The 23,585-nt window shown below is 36.2% G+C and overlaps 5 protein-coding genes across 10 annotated transcripts; 3 read left to right on the top strand and 2 right to left on the bottom strand.

Moving 5' to 3' along the window:
- Positions 1-6,423: 6,423 nt before the first annotated feature.
- Positions 6,424-7,455, top strand: LOC110852779. The gene is made up of 3 exons (XM_022100893.2): positions 6,424-6,557; positions 6,643-6,735; positions 7,237-7,455. Exons 1-3 carry the CDS (start codon positions 6,432-6,434, stop codon positions 7,411-7,413), a joined length of 396 nt encoding a protein of 131 aa, XP_021956585.2. The 5' UTR covers positions 6,424-6,431; the 3' UTR covers positions 7,414-7,455.
- A 3,679-nt stretch (positions 7,456-11,134) lies between these two features.
- On the top strand, positions 11,135-15,414 carry LOC110852190 (probable elongator complex protein 2). 2 transcript variants are annotated; one of them, XR_004835341.1, is made up of 12 exons: positions 11,135-11,287; positions 11,377-11,521; positions 11,621-11,691; positions 11,769-12,007; positions 12,076-12,312; positions 12,380-12,571; positions 12,652-12,842; positions 12,912-13,227; positions 13,299-13,557; positions 13,629-13,922; positions 14,908-15,098; positions 15,170-15,213. XR_004835341.1 is itself a non-coding variant. In XM_022100183.2 (12 exons), exons 2-12 carry the CDS (start codon positions 11,402-11,404, stop codon positions 15,300-15,302), a joined length of 2,223 nt encoding a protein of 740 aa, XP_021955875.1. In that variant the 5' UTR covers positions 11,136-11,287; positions 11,377-11,401; the 3' UTR covers positions 15,303-15,414. The 2 variants fall into 2 exon arrangements, 1 of the variants encoding a protein (XP_021955875.1); XM_022100183.2 differs by having other exon boundaries at positions 11,136-11,287; positions 14,928-15,098; positions 15,170-15,414.
- Positions 15,234-17,771, bottom strand: LOC110852191 (cyclic AMP-dependent transcription factor ATF-7). 2 transcript variants are annotated; one of them, XM_022100184.2, is made up of 4 exons: positions 17,581-17,771; positions 17,341-17,476; positions 16,445-17,257; positions 15,234-16,149 (listed from the first exon to the last, which is right to left on the bottom strand). In XM_022100184.2, exons 1-4 carry the CDS (start codon positions 17,613-17,615, stop codon positions 15,652-15,654), a joined length of 1,482 nt encoding a protein of 493 aa, XP_021955876.1. In that variant the 5' UTR covers positions 17,616-17,771; the 3' UTR covers positions 15,234-15,651. The 2 variants fall into 2 exon arrangements, with proteins under 2 accessions (XP_021955876.1, XP_021955877.1); XM_022100185.2 differs by having other exon boundaries at positions 17,604-17,752.
- Positions 17,772-17,822: 51 nt separating this feature from the next.
- Positions 17,823-21,259, top strand: LOC110852182 (X-ray repair cross-complementing protein 6). Of its 2 annotated transcripts, none has more exons than XM_022100171.2 (11): positions 17,823-17,956; positions 18,068-18,276; positions 18,333-18,607; positions 18,698-18,869; positions 18,946-19,188; positions 19,284-19,423; positions 19,942-20,068; positions 20,155-20,290; positions 20,355-20,564; positions 20,713-20,891; positions 20,978-21,259. In XM_022100171.2, the coding sequence occupies exons 2-11, from the start codon at positions 18,094-18,096 to the stop codon at positions 21,110-21,112; spliced, it is 1,800 nt and encodes a 599-aa protein (XP_021955863.1). In that variant the 5' UTR covers positions 17,823-17,956; positions 18,068-18,093; the 3' UTR covers positions 21,113-21,259. The 2 variants fall into 2 exon arrangements, with proteins under 2 accessions (XP_021955863.1, XP_021955864.1); XM_022100172.2 differs by having other exon boundaries at positions 17,833-17,951.
- Positions 21,260-21,312: 53 nt separating this feature from the next.
- On the bottom strand, positions 21,313-23,240 carry LOC110851678 (ras-like GTP-binding protein Rho1). Of its 3 annotated transcripts, XR_004835343.1 has the most exons (7): positions 22,968-23,240; positions 22,690-22,854; positions 22,592-22,616; positions 22,039-22,397; positions 21,833-21,957; positions 21,634-21,661; positions 21,313-21,506 (listed from the first exon to the last, which is right to left on the bottom strand). XR_004835343.1 is itself a non-coding variant. In XM_022099544.2 (5 exons), exons 2-5 carry the CDS (start codon positions 22,852-22,854, stop codon positions 21,916-21,918), a joined length of 591 nt encoding a protein of 196 aa, XP_021955236.1. In that variant the 5' UTR covers positions 22,968-23,235; the 3' UTR covers positions 21,609-21,915. The 3 variants fall into 3 exon arrangements, 1 of the variants encoding a protein (XP_021955236.1); XR_004835342.1 differs by having other exon boundaries at positions 21,313-21,661; XM_022099544.2 differs by lacking the exon at positions 21,313-21,506 and having other exon boundaries at positions 21,609-21,957; positions 22,968-23,235.
- Positions 23,241-23,585: the final 345 nt, after the last annotated feature.

The raw sequence follows: 23,585 nt of genomic DNA, 5'->3' as shown, positions 1-23,585 counted from the left end.
CCAGGATCCAGATCACAAGAGGAAACTTGAGGAATAAGAATTCGATTAAGGATCAAATTGCAGATGCCTTAATTTTTTTCATACAAGTAATGATGTTCGGTGTTAAAATAAATCTTGTGCTTATTTCTGCTTGTGCATCTTATCCCAATATTTATTATCTGAAGAAATATCGTTACACATACTCAATTTTACGATCAAAATACATTTCTTGATGAACTCTACTCCTTGCATTTTCCCAAGAAAAGTCATATTTATTAGAGATGAGTCAAGTTTTTTAAAAGTTGTTCCGTGATTCAGTGCACAATCGTATTTTTTTATTCCCCGGTATTTTAGCCGAGGAGGAGGTGAAGGTGAGGTGACTAGAATACAAAACTTTCTTTTATTACAGATTACACGCCAAAGTAGGTACAAGTTTGAGATGATATTAGCTCCTGCTGCACCTTATTTATTGGGTTACGCACTTTTTACGGCCGCTTTTATTCTCCACCTTGTTTATTTTTACCTTCTCTCTCATCTCTGTCGACAGAAAATAAAAAAGCACGAGGCGAAATTCCGTTGGACAGAGTCGAATCAACTTTAGTTTGCCGTAGGGTATGTGGAACTACGTACATTTATTTGTCCCGACCAAGTTTTGAGTTCACTTTCACCATACTTTCACTCTCACTCTCTGGATAGTTCAAGTTTGTAGAGTTTATGGACAACTTTATGCTTTGCACATCAACGAAAATGCGTATTTTGTATTCATTTTAGGTTTCCAAATGTTTACACAGCTACGACCACGGTTTGTTGGGCATTTCAGTCTGGTGCTTATAATTAACTCCTATGTATACATCCATATGCGCATAAGTACTTATCTATAAATTCCTTTATATAAACAAGAACTTGATATTTGTTTCCGACTAATGTGCATAGGACGGATATGTATTTACGAAAAAGAACGCCAAAGTTTTTACAAAAAATATACCAAAAACATAATAACATCAAATTTTCGCAAAGTTTGTATTTCTGAATATAATATGCTTGTATTTTTTGTGATCGAATGTCCTTGAGCAAAAAAAAATCGCCTCGTATCATTGAAATATTTCCAAAATATTTACGTATTTTTAAAATAATGTCTGAAAACCTAGAATTATGTAACAATCCGTGGAAATATTTTGAAATTCTTGCGATCTATGCAAGTTGAGGAACCCACAAAGTTTTACCATCAGTCGTCATCAAATGGAAAACGTGGAAAATATGTAAATACATATCCACCTTCTGCTAATGTGGTTATTATGCCAATCGATAAGTACATATATATATACGCATGTAAATTAATACTACTCCATTCATGTGTAGAATTAAATTGAAAGAGTAACTTTCGTAATGAGAGAGAATGTAGATTTTCCTCCCATTTTCAGAAATAGCTATTCTCTCACCAAACGGTGAGAGAATAGAGAAGATTTATTGATTTCTATAATAAAAAAGGAGGAAATAAAAGGTTGTAAAAGAAGTGCATACTACTTCCTGTCCTGTCCCTTTCTCTCCGCTCTCATTCAATCGCTTATATTTTCCCAAGGAACAATGGGGCATTGACTGCAACTGCAATAAAAAAAGTGCAGCTTCTTGGTGTATTTTATAAGGGAAAGAGTTTTCCCTTCCTTGATAATAAATGGATTTCTTTCCCCTCGGACCTGGCCCAGCTTTGGAGATGCCATCTTCAACCAAGATCTCAATAAATTATCATCTCTTACAGGAAAGAAATCACCCAAAATGGATAAAATGTCACGGTAATGGCCACCTCATCACGCGTCACGGTATCAATATCATGTGTACCATGTCACGTTAAATGTAATCAGCAGAGGGCGGATATGTATTTATTTTCAAGTTTTTCATTTGATCACGACCGAGGGTCAAAGTTTATGGGTGTGTTCCATAATTCCCATAGAACACAAAAATTTCAAAATGTTTCTACATATTTTTACTTTATTTCTAGGTTTTCAGACGTTATAAACGTATTTCTAAATATGTTAGCGGAAATATTCCGCGTAAATATTCTGATAAAATATATTTAATATCTAAAATATAACTGTTATGGGAAAGGGATTATGCAAAGTGACCGGAGACGTATTTCGTGCTTTACCTTTCAATTCTTAAGTACTCCGTAACGATCACTATTTCAATTTCTGGTGTAAAAATGGTACAAATTTGTATTTACAAAAATTTGTTTTGCGTAAATATTTTAGATATTTTTTTCAGAAATGCATACATTTTGTAAACATTTAAACGATACAAGGCGAAATTTTTGAGGCAAATTAAGAAGAAATTGGATCATAAAAAATCCAGAGAATTTGTATTGAAACAAAAATTTTTGCGAGAATTTTTATTTTTATAATTTTTTCTTACATATTTCGTAAATATTAATGCATTTTTCGTAAATAAACTTTATTTCATACATATTTCAGCTATTCTTCGTAAAATGTGCATATCCGCCCTCTGGTATCTCATCATAATCGTGAGAAAAAATCTGGAATCTCACTTTCTTCATTTTTTGGGTGATAACCATATGTCATCATCATCATCACGTGAAGTGACACGAGTGCAAAAAGTTCCATGTCATCCGATGTAAGAATGTGACGACGTGTTGCATCTTTTCGACAGAAAACAAGACAACATCTTATGTATGAGTCACTGAATTATTATTCTAATTTTATGATGCTTTTCAAAATTTCACCCCTGGTTTATGTAGAAAAACTTGGGTGACAAGATGCCACGACGGGGAGAAAGTGGGTGCATACTTGCAGTTAGATTGTGTTTACTCAGGCGGACGGAGATCAATCACAGCAAACCCTTCGTCTTCCTCTTGTCACGTATGATTTTCATATCTTCCATATTTATCACGACATATTGTTGTAAATACGATGTTAAGACGATCAAATTTTTTGTGAAAAGATAAATTTTTGTAAATACAAATTTTGTAGCATTTTTACGCCAGAAATGGAAATAGTGATCGTGACGGATTACTTAAGAATTGAAAGGTATATCCTGAGTGCATTTTGTCATAATTGTAAAAAAATACTGATGAGAACTGATTAATGAGAACTAGAATCGTAATTAGTCGCAAATATTGCAGCATTTCAACTGTAGTATTATAAATTTCAACAATAGTGATTAACCTAATGTCCACCTTTTCAAATGTGTACGTTCATTACTAATGAGTGTCATTATATTATTCTTATTTTTTAATCCCTGACCAAATTTCGCGATCTATTTTTTGCAAAATTTTGAACAAGTCTCTTCTTTATTTTTAATCCACACTATTTTTAACTACGATTTCCCTAACTTTCTCCTTCTCCTTAGAACCCTGTGACATTGACTCTGACACTATTATATTAATCGTTTAAGTAACAGTAAGCTCGTAATTGTATGTCCTTGTCCATGTATTTAAAGACGCAAACATGCAACCCTGCATTTATTATAAATATTTAAATATCGAAGAAAGCTCGTATTTCCGTTAATTTTTTTTTTACACGCTGCAATAATTCAGAGAGAAAGACCATGAAAAAGAGACAAGACGAAGTTGTAACTAGAAACACTGCATCCGATCCCAGATGTGAAAAATGTAATGAATGAAGACGCACAAAAGCAGTGTTTCTCTTTTTCTTTCTCTCGACTTTTTTAATTTCTTTCGCCTTTCTCCATCTTCTCCGTCTTATTTATGCACTGCCTGCATCCTGATTCTCTGAACACACACTCACTAACTCACCAGTGGCCAGTGGCCGCGGAAGGTGTCGGGACATTAACATTGTGGGATAGGGGAGGGAGGGGTTCGTATAACATGGGCAGATGATGGGGACATCGAATAACCGTGGGGACATTGTCCCTCTGTCCCCTCAATTTTCCGCGGCCACTGCACGCCGCTCCCACTTTTAGCTAGGATATTATGTTACTACAATGAAAAAAAGATGAAACGAACCAGATGTGCCTGCTTTATTACATGTACGAGACTCTCCATTTGAATATCTCATTTGCGGTCGTGCTCTAAAGTTGAGCCCAAAATATCCATTTGCAATATTTGCCACCGAGCTGTTCATTCTTTAGGAAGAAGATAACATGGGAGTGAAGTGAACTATAATGTGACGACACGACGTAGTGGAACTTTATAAAGGAAATGAAACAGAAAACACATGAGAACTTGAGCCTCAATTACGATTATGCATGCACAAGTGCTGACTACTTTTATTCTTCGAGAGACAGCCAGTAGCACAAACTGGGTAAAAGTACACACATTTTTGTTTTGTAGGCCCATCTCGAAGTCCTGCCGGATGATACGCCATTGTTTTTGCGACGAAAAGACAACTTATGCTTTCTCTATCATCCATTTTTTAAATAAAGTTAGAATAACGGCTACGACGTAGAGTAGAGGTTCAAGCAGCCCATTCTTATAGTTCACAATTTTATGAGATGGATTCTTTGTATTTTATTTTGCGGACAGCATAAATCATCAATTAATTGTACTTTCTCCACGCGGATTAATATGTAATCAGGGTTTTAGTTGCGAGTAACCACGTGCAAGAAATAAAGGGGAGAAAGTGGTTTTTTGCAGGAATTTTGACCTGCAAGAAATGCAAGGTGCAAGAAACTATGCCATTTTATACGGCGAGTTGCTAGATAGGGCATATTTCTCGCACTTTCTCCCAGTTTCTTGCACCTCGCATTTCTTGCGTTTTTTGCTTTACTGTGCAAGAAATGTAGCAAACTCGTAATAAACGAAACACTGTAATTGTCAGGAAATTATTTAAACTTAAAATCTTGAAATTTTTTTTGGCTCACAAATATCGCCGTAGGCTCTAGCTTCACTTCATTCAGCTCAACTTTTGATCTAAATCTCAAAGGGCAGTAGTCAGTCTTCTTCTTGAACATGTTCCTCAAACTGAAGGAGCGGCATATGCAGCTATATTATATTGCTGTTCGTGTTATATAAAGAAGATTTGTTTTCCCCTTAGGAGGGGAGCTTGCGAGGTTGATAATAACAGATCTTGGTGCCCTTTGGATATGTGGTAGGGACCCATGAGTGTACTAAAACCCTGAAGTAGTTTGACTCCATGGCCACATTTGCGCCCGCCACACCCACTCAAAAATGTCCAAAAAACGCTTTCACTCGAGTTTTCACTCACTCAAATCCACGTCAAAAATCCAATTTTACTCGGATTTTGAAATTTCTTTCACCATTATACTCCCAGATAGTTGCTTTCTTCAATCCAATATCAAACTCAATTTTATTGATGATTATTTCGCAAACATAATTTGTTTTGTTGATGACTACAACAATGCTCATTCAGAATTTTAAATTTTAAAAATACTAAAAATTTCGAAAAAATTGAGTTTGATATTGGATTGAAGAAAGCAACTATCTGGGAGTATAATGGTGAAAGAAATTTCAAAATCCGAGTAAAATTGGATTTTTGGCGTGGATTTGAGTGAGTGAAAACTGGGGTGAAAGCGTTTTTTGGACATTTTTGAGTGGGTGTGGCGGGCGCAAATGTGGCCATGGAGTCAAACTACTTCAGGGTTTTAGTACACTCATGGGTCCCTACCACATATCCAAAGGGCACCAATATCTGTTATTATCAACCTCGCAAGCTCCCCTCCTTAGTGGCGAACTGGGAGTGAAGTTGAGTGGATTCATCAGCGAAATTAATTGAAAGTCGGAGTGCATACGAAAAGCTTGTGTGCTGCATGATCACTTATTTCTCGACGAGTTTGAGAATTATGTTCGAGTTGAGATAAAGTTTGGTGAGGAGTTTACTTGCTTTCAGTGGCCACGGAAGCTGTGGGGACTGCTGGGGACATTAACATTGTAGGATAGGGGAGGGAGTGGTTCATATAACGTTGGAAGATGATACGAACATCGAATAACCGTCCCCACGCTTCCGCGGTCACTGCTTACTTTCACTTATTTTATATACTCTCGAATGAAATTACCCAAACTTAATCGTGAAAACAAAACACAAAATGCATCCGGAAAGAGCAGCGAATTAGGAATCAAAATCATTCCATTAAAGGGAGATACATACACATATTTACTGAATGCCTGAATGAGTTGATGAATTCGCTTTGATTCTTTAATTTTCTTTCAGGACGAAAGTTGTCTTTGAATTTAGAGTAAAAACAAGCAACCTAATCGTCAGGCTGGGCTGAGGATGAGCTCAAAAGATTTATTCCTTTCAAGTACGAAATGTGAAAAGTTTATCCATTTAAACGAGAAAGAGTTTTCTTAACGAAATCCTTAATTAATGGTTTCAAAGTTGATTAAATATTTACTAACTTAAACCATGAATGAGTGGTAATACTATTTAGAAAAGTAAAATATTGCAAATTTATCAAATTTTGCATATTTGTTAATTAATACAGTTTATAAATATGCACCTATTAAATCCTATTGAAGTGAAATGAAATGTGTAAGGTGTTCTGGACTTCGGGGAGGTTACATGGATAAAATGTTCGATGTGGAGAATATGGTGGAAATGAGTTATCGAATATTCAGAAATGAAATTTATCGGGATTACTTGAACCTGGTAAGTTAATTTCATACGTTTAATAGTCGGATTAGTGAGATTATATTTTTTACCACGTTTAATATTTTGCATATCTTATTTGCAGTGGAAAAGATTTTTAAATTACATGGAGCTTTCCTTCTTCAATCTAAATTCAATGGAGAGATCAAACCAAGTGGGGAAAAACACTACGACTTGGGTAAAGTAATTTAACACACCTTTTTGTTACCCTATTGTACGATCTAGAACGCATAATGTCTTTTTGACAAAGTGTCAAAAATCATTTTGGACGTCAAACATGTCCAAAAGTGTCCAACATTTAAAAATGGGGCAAAATCGATGTTTGAGCGATGACGGGCTTTTTCTTTTGCACACGATTGGCAATAACCACCCACACATGCCAGGAACCTTTCTTCACGACATATATTTTCCCCAATAGCTACATTCCTTACACTCGCGACATTACCAAATTCACGGAAGGGCTTTACTTAATAGAAGATTTCCATAATTTTGGTCACGATTACAGTAAAGCTTTGATCGCTTGGAAAAAAAAATCGACAGGAATTGGTGGAAAATTGAGAAAAAGTATGGGGATCGATTCTATCGGATGTGGACATGGAATAAATATGATGCATATACATATCTTGGACTAATTAATTAATTTGATTTAGTCATCTTTATGTATATTGCATTATTTTAGTCTACCTCCAATCCAGTGCTGGTGCTTTCATGGCGAGGCAACTTCAGGTCTGGCAAATCGTCTTATCTAAAAGCTGTGGAGTTCCTGGAGGATACCGTTCTGTCCGGTGAACCCTTAAACCGAAAAGTTATGGCGTTTAGCAGGAGTGAGAATAAATACTCCGTGATATTTAAGTAATTAAAACAGACTGTACTTAAAAATATCTAAATAAATGATAATAAAGCACCAACAAATTTATTCATTATCTTGTCCGATTTGTACGTCAAAATATGTTTATTGGCTTGTACATAAGTACTTTACATATACGCTATACCATACTCGCCATGTCTCATGCAGAAATCCAAGGAACTAGCTTAATGAATTTTCTCCAGTACAAAGCTTTCTCCTTAATCCCATAATTTTAAATAAATTACTTGCATTAAAAAATATTCAAAACTGGTAAAAATTATTGAAAAGTGATTTTAATACAGCTTTTGTTTTTAGACTAACACCCAAAACTGCAATATTTTATACCCAAATACTTAACAGCTTTTAACCGGAAACATTAAACTGACCTACCAAACCCACGAGATGAAACTGTTGAAAGCTTATTTCAATAATTATTGGTCTGTATGCTCTTCCATACATACACAATCTCAAAACATTTAATACTATACATATTTTCCAATTTTCCACCCACCCATAACCCTGCCCACGAAAATCCCATAAAATTCTATACCTTCATGAAAACATATCCTCAACGAAATATTATAGCATAGCCTCTTAGAAAATACTTTCTCCGCCGCCAAGTGAAACGACTAGACTGGACAACTATTAAATTTCGGATAACGTTTATGATAACGGTAATCACCAATGTAATTCAGTTCACCACCACTCCTCCAGCTATTTAATTTCTTGACTAATCTTTCCTGTTGGAAGCAAACTGATTCCAGACTTGCTGAAATTGTTGGCCAGATAAGGAGGCGAATATTACTTTATATATGTGAAGGAAATGGGAAACTTTCGTACTGTTTCCTCGGGTATAGTTTAAGGATGGAGGAAATGGAATGGACGATTGAAATAAATTTAATGGACACGTTCAACACAAGGCGACCATGTGAGGAACGTGTTTAAAATCGAAACACAGGACAAAATCTCTCCCAAAAGTCTACACGTGCCGACTAAATCTATAAAGTACCGACTACTAAATAGACCAATGAATTTGTTTATTATTTTGACCGATTACGCCAAACTATGTTTATTAGCTTGTGTGTATGTAAGTACTTTACATTTTACAACACGTTGATATCTTCAAAGGTAAAGTTATTATTAGTAAGAAGAAGCAAATTGGGCTTATGCCACACTCGCCATTTCTCGCTCAGAGATCCAACCCAACTTTCTCCAGCACCAACCAGGCTTTCTCCTTAATTCCTTAATTTCGTATTCAAAAAGGGAATTGCAGAACATCAAAAATCTATTTGGCTTGACTTACTCGTAATCTATTTCAATAGCTCAACTCTGCAAAGAAAAATGGAATGGAACACGTGGCAGGCAGCTAAGGAGAAAGAACCATCATCTGAGGGAGAAAGTGAAAGTTGGGCGTTCTACTCGCTTGGTTGGCAAGTTTCTCGAAATTCTTTTGCTCACTGCTTGCTTGTGGCTCACACCCTTTTCATGCACGCGAAATGCCAATTCTTCCACTTTTCTCAGAAGGTGTAATGACCGTCATTACGGTTTACAGCGTAATTTAGGAGAATCAAATAATTAATCGGATAAAATACTGCATTTACCGGTTCACCCCGCCCGGTATTAAATTCCAAGAAAGTATTACTATTTACAAATTTTTGCATTTCTTTTATGTACATAGCTCGCGAAAGTTTGGAGTTTTTGAGCAAAATAAAGTTTTGTTGGGATGGGCGAATCCTTAGATTACAAAAGATCCGAGAAATTTCTCAACGTCAAGGGAGGAAAAGTTTTCATATCAAAACAACTGCTTCTTACAGAAGGAGGTCTCCCAACGTGTACTCATAGATTTTGAGCGAACCAGTGCCAATCTATCGCAAATTTAAGTGATATGAAATTTGCAAAAGACACGTCTCCCAATTGTCACGTTTGGCAGAGATATTTGCATCCAAAGAGAAGAAAACGGGCTTTAAAATTCTCAAATTTACTGTGCGTTTTCTTCTCTTCGGATGCAAATATCTCCGCCAAACGTGCGCATTGGGAGATCATGTCTTTTGCAAACTTCCTACAAATTAAATTTGTGATCGATTGACACTAATTTGCCCAAAATCTGCGAGCATACGCTGGGAGACCTCCATTCCCAGTTTCCGTATAGTTGGTTTACGGACGAATTTGGCGAGAGAAAGCCGGAGACAAATTACATCAGGAATTACACACTTTCCAAAGTCTCAAGAGGTGTGAGATGTTGTCCCAAAGTAGCAATCCATGTTTCCTTATTACCCATTGCACCTCCTCCTCCAGTGCTGAAGCGAAGCCCAATTTTCCGTATATCTTCATATTATACTTTCCCCAGATCAGCAATCACCTCGCTCCTCAAAGTTTAGAAAATGTGGAAAATTTTCACCGTTTCATAGACAAGATGTACGCACATCTTACTTGCTTTGTGTACCCAAGTATCGGATCTGTCACGGCATTATTTGCGTCAGAAAAACACAATGCGATCATCGTGTGTTGTGTTCCTCTTCTAGAAAACGGGATTTTTGACGAGAAGAAGGGACGACAATCAGATTCAAGAGGGGAGGAATGAGATTGAATACCGACGAAGAATCGAGATGAATCGATATACGTCCCCCATTTCCCATCAGATGAATTATCATTCTATTTCAGTCTCGAAGCAATGGAGATATTCGAAAAATCCACACCACGAAAATATAGGAGGGTGAATCCTGTGGAGAGAATGTGTCCTGCCTAGCTATCTTCTGTCCGCATATAAATGCTCCGAATATTTGACGCTTTTATTTTATTGGAGGGTGCAACACCAATACAGCGACGTGGTGCCAAGAAAGCTTATAAAAGCCAGAAATCTCTGCCTGCCGTTCTGTGGTAAATAAATATGTCTTTGTCCATATGCCAGATTTCGACTTTCAAATAATATCAGTCCAAAGCAATTGGCAATATGCTCAAGCTGAACGAACGGGAGGGATGGATCGTAAGAATGAAATGCAAAAATAAATAAAAATAAACGACAAAAACAAGAAGACGTTGGGCTTGCTTTCATCAAAACCAACCAAGACCATTAAGGAAACCTATGCACATACATAGGTTTCCTATGTGAATACATAAGCACTAATGGGAAATGGATAGTATGAAATGAAGTGGTAGTAAATGACAGAGATCATTATCGCTGGGGGAAAGTGAGGAAGAAAGAAGAAGACGTCCTGTTGTTATCTCACGTTTATCCACTCCCCTCTAGACCACATAGAGTTATCTTATCTCTCCCCAAGAATTACTACAGACAATGATCTGTATTATGTAGTTATCATACGACTTTCATTCTCAAATATTATCAGTATTACAAAATCTTAGTAACTGTTTGAGACAACGATGATTCGACATAATGATGGCAAACTAAAAAATAGGTGTAAGTAATATCTCTGCAAATATTTTCGCACAGTCTCTAAATTTTAACTACTTTTAATAAAAATCTTTTATGTATTTAGAATTTTCAAAAAATTCGGAATACGCATGAAATACAATTTTGAAAAAGCTTATTAGTTTCGAAATTGCAATGGGGAGAAAATTGATGGAAATATAAATGTGTAAGACCACAACGCCGAGAGTATTTAATCATACAAAAATTATTTGTTGGTTAGATATTTTCAGATAAATTGAACCCCTGCATTGCAGTTCAATGGAAAGTGAAGGATTCAGAGTACCCCATCATGTTAAAAATACGGCGCATTTAATCCAATTTAAATTTAGAGCACATGTAAATAAATATGAAATACGTGTTTTTTTACAATTTTGTAATATTTCTACTTTAATTGTCGGATTGCAGTAAAAATTAGATTTTGTTAAGTTGGAGAAAGCAGAACAATTTATTATCAAGGTAAGACGATATTTCGTGCTTAATATTTTTGCATAAATACAAATTTTCTAGGTTTGTGACGAAGACGATTGACGTGAGTTTACTTTCAGTTTGATTGATTTCCTGATTTTCGACATGGAAGCACGGGTAGAATATATATCTGCGGTGTGTAATTGCACCTATAACTGCTTGGAGGTGACAGATTCTTTTGTGCTTTTTGGAACCAACAAGGCTCTTGCGATTTACGATTTGGATGTAAGTTATTGATTACATTACAGGCTGTAATTTACAGCCATATTTAATTGCATATTAAATACCGAATTTGACTGGGATTCTTTTCTATATTCTTACCAGGAGGAGAAAGTAACGTCAACCTATTTTTGCCATGAAGGGAGGGTTAACTGCGTTCGATTCGTGAAAACCGTGTACGCCAAGTTATATAATCTTTAAGTCAGAAACTTAACTGAAAGTAACTTGCTTTCTAAATTTTGATTATTGTTAGTTCACAGCCATTCGAGTTTGTCGTTAGTTGCTGCGCCGGTGGACGGCTAATTCTTCTGGAAAATTGTGAAACACCAAGTTCTAAGAAGGATGTTTTCAAATACAAACCGTTAGTTACCCAGCAAGTGAATGGACGCTGTAATACGGTCTGCGATGGAATACAACTTGAAGATGGGACTTTTATTTTGGGGTGCATTACAGCTGAATCTGAAATTTTCATGTATTCAACGAATCAGACGGGTAAATATTTGTATATTTGTAAATATTGTTGTTATTATAAGCTAACCATGACCAATTTGCTTTTGCAGGCTCGGAATTGGTACTCCTGCAAGAAATTCGCCTTAATAGATCACTGGCGAACGATTTGGCATTCCATGCCTTTGAAGATGGAAATATTATCCTAGCACTTGCAATGGACACGGGGGCAGTTGCTTTATATGACTTGGATAAGAGTAATTGTACAGATAATTTGTTCAAGTTCGTGCCTGTGTTAACTTTACAAAAACATGAGGACTGGGTCAGATGTCTGGATTTTGTGACATTGGGTATTACATAACGTTCAACAATATGATAAATTGCAATAATTTACAATTAATTAAAGATTATAATTAGAAACTGGCGATACCTTATTGGCAACTGGAGGGCAAGATTCGTTTATCGCTGTGTGGAAATTTTCCAAGTCGAAATCAGACCAAAGCAGTTTTGAATTCCAAGTACATCAGTACAAAGACTATAACGTTGTATTTGACTCGATGATTATCGGCCACGAAGGCTGGATTAACTCGTTGCATTGGAACTTTGAAGGTACATATATCGTATTTCAAAACACTACGATTAAAAGTGCTTTGGTTCATTCAACTAATTTTATACTTGTCACTATACAGGGGAACTATTATCATGTTCCAGTGACCAATCCATAATCATTTGGGAAAATTTGGGCGACATTTGGATGGAAAAAGATAGACTAGGAGTAACTGGTGGGATGGTACCTGGCGGATGCTGCGCAAAATATTTCAGTAATCGAGTTGTTAGCTCAGGATTTCAAGGCGCTGTTCAAATTTGGAATTATGTCGAGGTAGTAGTTTTGTATTTAGTATTTATGCAGTATAAATATGTGGCTTACATTATTTATTAATTTGTACAGTCACAATGGCAGCTTCGACCAAGCATTACAGGTCACTTTCGTCCAATTTCTGACATGGATTATGACTGCCACGGTAATTATGTTGTAACCACGAGTGAAGACCAAACCACTCGGATCCACGCCCCTTGGGGAAAAACTCGTTGGCATGAAATATCTCGACCTCAGATTCACGGTCATGATTTATTCGCCTGTCGAACTATAGGAGAAATGATAGTTAGTGGGGCAGAGGAAAAAATTTTGAGGGCGTTCCAGCCAACGGAAATATTTTACACAAATTTGCAAGACGCGAGTGGGATTCGAGTGGAACATGCAAATGGTGATACACATTTAAAATCTAAGAAAAATACATGTTAAATGAACTAGAAATTACTTGTTGTTTTCGAAAAGCTGCAAAAGCCGCTTTCTTGCCTTCTTTGGGATTGTCTAACATAACCGAGGACACTCAAACTGCTGCCATTTCGTTGGATCTTCCTCTGGAAAGCAGACTGGATGAAGACTTTATTCGATCGCAAACTCTTTGGTTGGAAGTGTCAAAGTTATACGGCCATGTGTTTGAAATTGCATGCATTGCTACATCTCCGGTTGATCCGCTGATTGCAAGTGCTTCACAGGCGACAAAGCATCAATTTGCAGCAATTATTTTATGGTAACGTGCTTTTTCGAGTTTTTCATTTATTCTTGCTACAATATCAACAAATATTGTGTTATATTCGTTAGGTGCTCAAAACGATGGAAAAATCTGGGAGAATTTCCGCACCATAAACTTAACGTTACTGGAATGGAATTTAGTCCTGACGGGTCTCGCCTCTTATCAGTATCACGTGACCGGACATGGGTAGTTTGGAAAGTTATGAAAACAGAGGCAGATGATTTTAAAATTGAAATGATTGACAATGGTTCAATTCACACTCGTGCACTTTGGGTTGGGACTTGGAGCCCAAGGAGTAATTTCTTTGTCACTGGAGCTCGGGACAAGAAATTAATAATTTGGGGCTGCACCAACAAAGATGGGTGGGTAACCTAACTTACAATTGTTAAACTTTGCATAGTTATTATTTAACGTCTGGACTTTTTAGCCCGAGTCAGGGCTTATGGAACCGTCATGTCCGTCCGTCTGTCTGTCTGTCTGTCTGTCCGGCACGATAGAGCCAAAACGGCTGAACCGATTGACCTGAAATTTTTACCATACACATATTGGACAAAGTTAGGAAACGAGTTCGAAGATGGGCGTGATCGGTCCAGTGGTTGACCGGTGGGGGTCATCGGAGTGGGTGGGGTACTATGTACCAAAATTTCAAAATTGTTGTAGAGAGCTGAAATTTGGTACAGAGGTTGCTAATGGCTCCTAATAGATAAAAATGACTTCCAGTTGGAAAAATTTTCATCTTGAGTGACCCTATCGGGTGACCCATACCGATTTTTCAAAACCATCATATCCAACTGAAATTTGGTGGAGAGGTTGCTTATGGGTTTTAATGAAAGAATATGAGATGATATTGGTAAAATTTTTATCTGGAGCGACCCTATGGGGTGATCCATACCGATTTTTAGAAATTGCTTTAAAAAGTTGAAATCCGGCACAATTATACTTAATGGCTTCTAATTAAAGAATATGAAGTTAAAAGTGAGCAAAGTGCAACCAGAGTGACCCTATGGGGTGACCCATACTGATTTTTAAAAATCGTTATATTGAGCTGAAATTTGATATGGAGGCTGAAAAAGTGAAAACCACTGCTGGGTAGCACATGCATACAGCTTAGAACTTCAGGATGTTAAAGAAGCCCACTGGTCATGGTGGTCAAGGCACATGATTTGTAACTAATTCAAAAATTTGGTACCAAATGGTAGAAACTATCTAATAAACTTTTAACCATCCACAACACGGAAGTTGGTGATATTATGTCGGTCAATTCGGAAAAAAAATTAGAAGCGGGCTCTGACTTATTGAGTCAGGGACTATGCCCCTGACTCGGGCTATATGGAGTCTGCACTGTAGGTTTTTTTCAATTGTTAAAGGAACGAGAAATACGAGCCTGCTATTACGGAGACATTTTCTTCTTCGGTTTCTGGAGCTGCCGTAAATTCTGACAATGTGATTGCGATTGGTCTTGAAACTGGGGAGGTAGAACTATTCCAATATGATCAAGATAATTCTAGTTTTAAAAATGTGCTGAAATTAGATTGCAGGTGAGAATGACATTATTTTGTTAATTTCCTATTACCAAATGTCTTATGGATTTAATTGCTTGTTTTTGTAGTTATGCTCATCATGACACGGTGAAACGGCTGAGGTTCAATCCCTCAAAAAAATCCCAACTAGCGTCAGCAGGGGCAGACAATATATTTAAAATATTTGAAATAGCAAATAGTGGCACGATTCAGATTATATAAGTATTTGTGCTAACATCATATACCTAAAAATACTTTCTATAATAAATAGTTATAAATATGTATTTATAGTGCACCTTAAAATAAAACTTTGTATACCGTTTTAAACTCTCCAGCAATATTTGATTTACGGTTTTGTTGGAATAAGTAGATTGTAAAGGCTCTAAAATATCAAGTGAAATTATTCACACCGAAACAAAGGCGGCTAAACAAAGGAGACAGACCAGTTACTAGGAAGAAAAAATATAGTTTGTAGATAAAGTAAACGCAACAAGAGTTTCCTTTTTAAATACGTATAAAACAGACAATTGACTTTAATTCTATGCTTTTAAAGCACAATATTTTCAATCAATCATTCGTCAGGAATTCTGTCCACGATAACTGAAGTGACAGGAAGTATGGGAAGTTTTGTTGTGGGTGTTAAAGTCGTATCTGTAGTAGCAGAAGAAAGTTGCATCCCTGGTGGCTTCCGTTCTTGCCCTTTCCTGGGTCTCCCCCTTTTCCCAAGAACTCTGGGTTTTGGTAAACTCGGCCAAGTGGTTAAACTCTCTCCGGATTGATTAATAACGTGCGTAATATCATTAGCAGTAATAATACTTGGTTGCGACGTTTGTCTTAAAATATTCGGTTGTGTAGTAGATTTAGGGACTAGAACTATTTGAATTCCATGTGTTTGTACTTGCATCTCCTCAAAATTTTGACTCCTTGTGACAGAACAATTTCCATGTTTAGACAGCTCGGCTCGAAGAATTTGGTTCTCTGTTTGCTCCCTAATCAATTCGGATTTAGCATGGGCCAAAAGCTTTTCCAAAGTTTCGCATCTTTCTTCCAAATTGTTGACCCATTGTTTCTAATGGTACAAAAATACGATTCATTAAGTAATAATTACTTAATTATTTTTTATATTATTATTTTATTAATATATTATTATTATATTTATATTATATTATATTTAAATTAAATAAAATTTATTATATAATATTTATATTATATAATATTATATATTATTATATAATAATATTTATATTAAATAAAAATTATATATTTAAAATATTATTATATTATTAATTACATAATTATTATGTATCACAAGTCATTGAAATTTAACGAGTGAGAGAAGGCAAAATTTAGAATTATTGTGTTACCCGTCTTTGTCTTGATCGAGCTGCTGCTGCTTTATTTCTCTCTAGCAATTCTGCCTTCTTTTCTGGCTCCAATGAAAAGGGAAGTCCTTTTAATTTTTGACGCTTGATATTGTCTGAATCATCACTCCCATTGTAAGAAGACAGAATTGGCGTTATCGGAGATAAATTAAGTTTGAGACTTGTCTTTGGCTTCTGATCCTTGCCAATAAGGCCAGTGTTGGAATTGGGAAACACCTTTTGTTCTATATCCTGATTGGAAAATGATTTCGCGTCTTGATGAGTATTACTTGCAATGTCCTCATTCGTTCTGAAAGTCATAGCGGTTGATGGCACTGGATTAAGTACAGTTGTCGTCGTGGAAGAAAAATTCGTCGCCGTTGGCGTGTTTGTACTTAAAATGTAGCCAAAAACTTGGGGCGTGTTTAGCGTGTCGTGGTCCGAGTATCGTCGTCGTACGGATGTGGAAGATGACGACGACATGTTGTACTCTGAAGAAGAAGAGTTCTGCCCCTCCGGCACGAGTGCAGAGGTGGGCAAGGCAATTGAAAAATCAAACTGATCAACAACTCCTGTCGAAGGTGTGCCTGCACTGCTGCCGCTGGCTGCTTTTGAAAACGACTCATCAAATGGGTTAACATTCTGAAGATCTTGGAACAAACCGACTTCTTCGCAATTCCGAAAAAATCTGGTAGGTGTTGGTGTTTCGTCCACATAACTGTCGAGAGATTGTTGTTGAGGCTGCCCAGGTTTTAGATTGAGGGACATTTCATGACGACGTTTATGGACTGAGAGATGATCCTCATTTGTGAAGCGCTAGAAAGGAATTTAGTCTATTAATCCATGTTGATATATTCAGTCAGTATACATACTCTGATAATATTAAAATATTGACATACTGAACTACAAGTGGTACATTTAAACGGTTTTTCAATTTCCATAATGGCACATTGGACGAAGAAAGTCAAGTCATTGGCGCAGCTCACGGCGATTGTCTTCTCGATTTGTAAAGTTGTCTCATTTCTTAGTTTCGATCTGTAAACCAATTTGTGCATTTAAATTAAATCATTCAATTAATGAAGCAATGACGAACACAATTTGTCGTTGAATTGAAATGCTGACAGTGATTGATAACTTACAATAAATAACAATTGCTACTCACCAAAACCTCCATTGCATGCGGATTTAAGATGATATCCACTCTGTTTACATTCACATAAGGATAAGTGAAACAGATTGTGTTATCAAACGAAATGTTCAAAAAAATAAATAAATACGCAAAATTTTGTGCACTTTTCGTGGAAATAATGAAGATCAGATTTCCCCAATGTTGACACCGGGAATGCCGAGTTCTCGGCTCAGATCTTGTCTGAACTTGTTCAGTTTCGTTTCCCGACACACGCAGTATCGGCTTCTGCAACGTTTTACTTTATTTTTTTGAAAAAAAGTACACATTTCAAAATTTCGGAAACATTAAAATTGTGGTGATTATACACAAATCTAGCAGCAAGTAAGGTAAATCATGGGTTTATTATTTGACTTACTGTTTTCTTCTCAAGTTATGTTTTTATGCGGTTGAAATTATACTGCTATTTTGTAAAATAACATAACATTTATTATCGCCAGGTTTTTGCGAGGAAACACTCAGCGAAATGGCTGTTGCTACTTCATCCTGGCAAGATTTCCATCCGGATGATTCTGATGACGAGTTTGAAAAGTCTGGAGAGGCTAGTTTTTCTGGAAAGACGGCCTTGTTGATTTTAATTGATACTACACCGCACATGTTTGCTGGGTGGGAGGATAATAAAGAAACCCCGTTTCTTGCAGCAATCAAGGTTGGAAATAGTTAATATTTCATAATGCTTATCAAACTAAAAAACTCTCATTCCAGTGTTGTGAATCCATTCTAAGGAGCAAGATTATCTCGAATCCAGGCGATCTTGTAAGCATTGTCCTGAATGGGACGGAACAAGCAAAGAACAGTGGAAACTTTCCCTCTATTTATGAACTGCAAGCGTTCAGTACTGTTAAAGTGGACATGATTAAACAGCTCATTGAAATGCGAGACTCGGAAGATTATAATGATTTTCCAAACAAGATTGGTTCAAATGACACGTACAGCTTGACGGATTTATTTTGGCAGGCCAAGATGAATTTTGACACGGCGTATGCAACTTGTTAATTGTTAATTAAGTATTCACTACAGATATAGAAGGCAGTTCGTTGTTAAAAAAATATTTGTCGCTTTTATTTTAGAAAAACGCAATTGTTCTCAAAGAAAATAATGTACTTTACATCGGAAGATAATCCTCACGGTTCAAGACCCAATTTGCAAACTGATGCCACGAGCAAGTTCAAAGATTTGGGGACTGTAGAGTTGAACATTGTATCATTCAAGGAAGATTTCCAATTTGACAAATTCTACTCGGTATTTGATACCTATTTTAGTTTGTTATCTGACGAGACGGTAACGGACAATGTATGTATTGTATGATTTTGAATAGAAACTTACGGACGACCAGTCATCAGTAATCCTTGCAAAAGATTTGGAAAGCTTGCAAAAAATTGTTCGAATGAAGCAACGCTTGAAGCGGCCCATAAGCCGATCAACATTGGAAGTTTTGCCAGGTGTGAACGTTGGAATTGGATTTTACTCCTTTGTTCGGAAAGCACTTCCCCCACGAGCCTTGAATATTAACAAGCGCACCAATGAAGTTGTTGAACGGACCGTGAGCGTTGTTCGTACTGTAAGTATATTAATGCATTCTATAATTTTGTGGCATCATATGTTACGTACTGATAACAAAATCATCTGAAATATATAATGAAATATGTTGTATAGGATACAGGAATACCTGTCCTGAAATCTGAGGAACGAAAAATGACCAATGTCCAAGGCGAAACTGCAGTATTCACTCCACAGGAAATGAAAGAAATCAAACATACTCAGGAACCTGGTGTGAGGATTCTTGGATATTACAGGTTAGGTCAAACTTCAACAATGTGGGTTTTACTTGACAGCTGCAAATTAAGAACACTTTTGTCCAACTTTTTCTGCGAATCCAATACTTTCCCACTTAAATACAAGATCAAGTAGTAACACAGTTAAGATCTATGAAGTTTGAGGAAAATACTTAGTAATTCATTATTCGAACCATTCAATAAGTCTAAAATAAGTTCAGGTAGAGACGGACGAAATTAATTGTTTGAAAACAAGAGTCCCTTTCGTACTACGAACAGAAGAGTTCCCAATAAAGGAAAATTCTTCTTCTTGGTTTATGGTTTATGAATCGGAGCAAGAGAATTATTAAAATATTAGTTAGCACAATACAAAACAACAATAACGTTTTCACAAGATTCGCAAACTATGTGTCACCTCTACAATTATTGCATTACAGATGACAGACCAACCTTAAAATATTTCTCACTCATTATTATCTAGAACAATATTGTCTGTCTAGATTGATTGCAAATTATTTAATTTAAGATATTTTATACAGTGCCCGAGATTTCGACAATATTATCTGGTATCGTTCGCCAGTCTACTTTTTGTACCCGGATGATGATCGCATTATGGGAAGCAAAGATTTGTTTTCCACATTATTGAAAAGATGTCATCTTCTCGAGGTAATCAGTGTACTAATCGGATCGGTACCTATGTATATATTTGCGAATTATCGATGATTCTTATGGATTTTTTTTTTAATTTCCAGAAAGTCGTTGTTGTTCGATATGTCCTTACAAGAGGAAAGAGTCCAAAACTTGGAGTATTGATTCCTTCCGTACCTGATGAAACTACACCTTCTGTATTCCCTCAAGGATTTCATCTCTTTCCAATTCCTTTTTCCGGTGCACAAAATACATTTTAATTTAATTTAAACTTGTCAATACCTTAATTTATCTTCTGAAATAGACGAGGCCCGTAAACTCGATGTTGAGCTTGGAGCAGAAGCGACACCAGAACTTGTTGAAATTATGGAAAAGATCGTCAAGAAGCTGACTAATAAAAATTTCGACATTTTGGAAGTGAAAAATCCAGCCTTGCAACAATTATGGAGGAAACTTGAAGAGGATGCTCTTGATGAAAAAGTAGAGGACCCTGAAGAACTTTTTGACTATACAGGTACCTACTATAACTAATGGAGTAATGCTTATTTCTTCATCAGACACATTAAATTAAGTGACAAAAATTAAATTTAAAGTATGCATGATTTAAACGTATGCAAAAACGGAAGTTGTTGACATTTAGAACAAACTATTTTCTATCGCAGAACCAAATGAAGTGTTGATGCGGTCAAGACTCTCTGCCAAGCCAAAGGATGGAGGGGAGTCACTGATTGATCAACTAGAACAAACGGCTGCAAAACTAAGTCGTTCTTTTGGCAAAGCAAAGTCTTCTGCTCCAATTCAGAAGCGAATTGATATTGAGATGGAAGCTCGCCATGGGCGGGTACGTATACAATAATTAAATTAAAATAGCTTGGCAGAGGATAACAAACTTTTTATGCCAATTATAATGTAAATTACTTGTTGTAGTTGATGGGTTGCTCTTGTGCCCTACTTCGCGGATTTCTGGAAGAACGTGGAGTTGAAATACCCAAGATATGCGGAAAACGGAATCTGATTGACATGGTTGGCAAAGCCACCGGCTATCGATCATTCTTTAATTAACTTTCTGTCCGTGAAATTATTTTTCCCGTCCCTCCTTACGTCACTTCACTGAGGACGAGTTTATCAGCACTTGTATTACTGCTAACTATAGCTGCATATGTGATGAATTTAATTAACGTATAATAAATGCATACCTTTAAAGCTTAATACACGTAGTAATTTTTGTCTGAATAGCATGAGAATAAGTTTAACAATCGTGATTATATTGAATATCATTTAATGTATTTCCGTTAATATTGCCCTTATAAATTATGCATCAGGATACATTTACATTTACGGAAAGCGAATAAGAAATCATGTTCCGTAAGTAGGCATCGTAGATTTGTTTTTTAGTATCCAACGTTTTCATAAGGGATCCATGCCACATCCAAATTTGGAGTTGAATGAAATCAGTCTAATCGATAAAGAGATTTGTTTCAATTCTGAACTTGGTCCAAATAACCGGAAGCTCATTAAAGTAAAGTATGTGCTTGTAGGGAAGAGTTACGCATCAAAATTATATTTCGAATAATTAGTCTTACCAGTAAGTAAAATGATTTTTTTATTGGTCTAAAGAAAAGTAAAAAAAAACAATCTATTGAAAAGTGTGATGAACAAGGATGAACCTTGCATAAAGCAAACATTTCATGCAAATAGAAACATTAAAGGATATTTTTGGATAATATAAATGTGCATTCAGATTTAACAGGAACTAGCAAAGTAAATATCTTACTGACTTACAAAAGGTGATACGAGTAGGATTTATGGCAAAATTATTATCAAATTTATGCGCACGAAGGTAGTTGAATTTCTATTCTATTAATTTAGGCAATCATGCATCTGCTGATCCAGCTTTGCTTCTTTTGCTGAAATAGCGAAAAATCACAATATTGCAATTTGTTACACATAAAATATACATTTTTGCGTATGTGTAATGAATTAACTACCTTCATGCAAGCTCGCACTGATGTTTCAAAAACGTTGTGAACCCCTTCTCGCGTCAAGGCAGAACATTCCACATATGCAACGGCATTTATCTTGCTGGCGACTTCTTGTCCAACTTCGAATCCCACCGGAGTGTGATTAATCAAGGCCAATGTCTCCACTAACATGGGATCGTCCCTCAAGTCAATCTTGTTTCCACAAAGAACGATGGGGACATCAGGACAGAAATGGCTGCATTCTGGTCCCCATTTTTCCATTACGTTCTGAAGCGAATCTGGGTTATCCACGGAAAAGCAGATGAGAAGGACATCCGTGTCTGGGTAGGAGAGGGGTCGCAATCTGTCGTAATCTTCTTGGCCAGCTGTGTCAGTAAAAATCGTCAATGTGAAATTTCCAACCACCCCGATTTTCCCAAAATTTGTAAATGTAGAAATTATGATAAGTCAACTTTATATTTTAAACTTCGTCTATTATTACAATGAAAAACCTACCCGAAACATTCTGGTCAGAGAGTTTATAATAAAGTCTTAACTATTATGAGAGTACAGTTCATACCTGTATCCCAAAGAGCGAGGTCAATCTGCAAACACCAAAGTTGATCGTAATTAAATTTTAGAAATTATACAATACTTTGAAGATTCTGAAACCCATACCACTTTTCCATCGATTTCAATCTCGGTCACATAGTTTTCGAAAACGGTCGGAACGTACATCGTTGGGAAAGAATCTTTGCTAAAAGTGATGAGGAGACTTGTCTTCCCACAAGCACCATCTCCAACGATGACCAGCTTCTTTTTCGCCATGATTGACGTTGACATCTGCATAGAAAAGTGTAAATAAATTTTGCAAAATGATAATAAATTATAATTATTAGGAGAAAACGACCAGTCAGATATTTTAAGATAAAACAAATGAAAATGCTTCATCTGACCTTTTAGTAAGTTTGGTCCCCTCAAACGATGGTAACCACACTTTTAGACTGCTTTTAGAAGTCAGTAATGGTAAAAAAAATTCAGAAAAAATTATCGAATTTTTCAAAAATAAATGAACGAAGAGCACGAGCACAGAGCAAAATCGTATTTATGAAGTATGCGGTCGGCCAGATTCTGAATTGCGGGGTGAAGTGCATTTGTTCATTGTGTCTTAAAAAAATGTGCAAAATCTCAGTTTTTTGCAATTATGGTAAAAATGTAGTTAGAAATTTTTCCGAATTACAAAACCTCAAATTCTTGGAATGCTCTATCATGTGATGAATTATATGCTTGGAATAGGGAATAGTGCCCTTTCATAGTGAAACACGAAACTGAATTATCTAATTCCCATTTATTATCTCATTTTCCCCATTTTTCCGAATATCTCAAGTTGTACCCAATGCGTGTTGAAATATTTGCATGATTTTTTTTCATGCATGCACAATATCTACAACGTAAATAAATATATCGTGCTTTTGCTTTGTTCCTGCAAATTCCGCTTTGTTTCTGCAAATTCCGCTTTGTTTCTGCAAATTCCGCTTTGTTTGTACATAAATAGAATGGATGAAGATATATTT

This window comes from Folsomia candida, unplaced genomic scaffold (assembly GCF_002217175.1).
Source record: "Folsomia candida strain VU population unplaced genomic scaffold, ASM221717v1 Fcan01_Sc007, whole genome shotgun sequence".
In the NCBI taxonomy this organism is placed as follows: domain Eukaryota; kingdom Metazoa; phylum Arthropoda; class Collembola; order Entomobryomorpha; family Isotomidae; genus Folsomia; species Folsomia candida.
The sequence above is the reverse complement of the archived record's forward strand: the minus strand, read 5'-3'. Positions and strand labels throughout refer to the sequence as shown.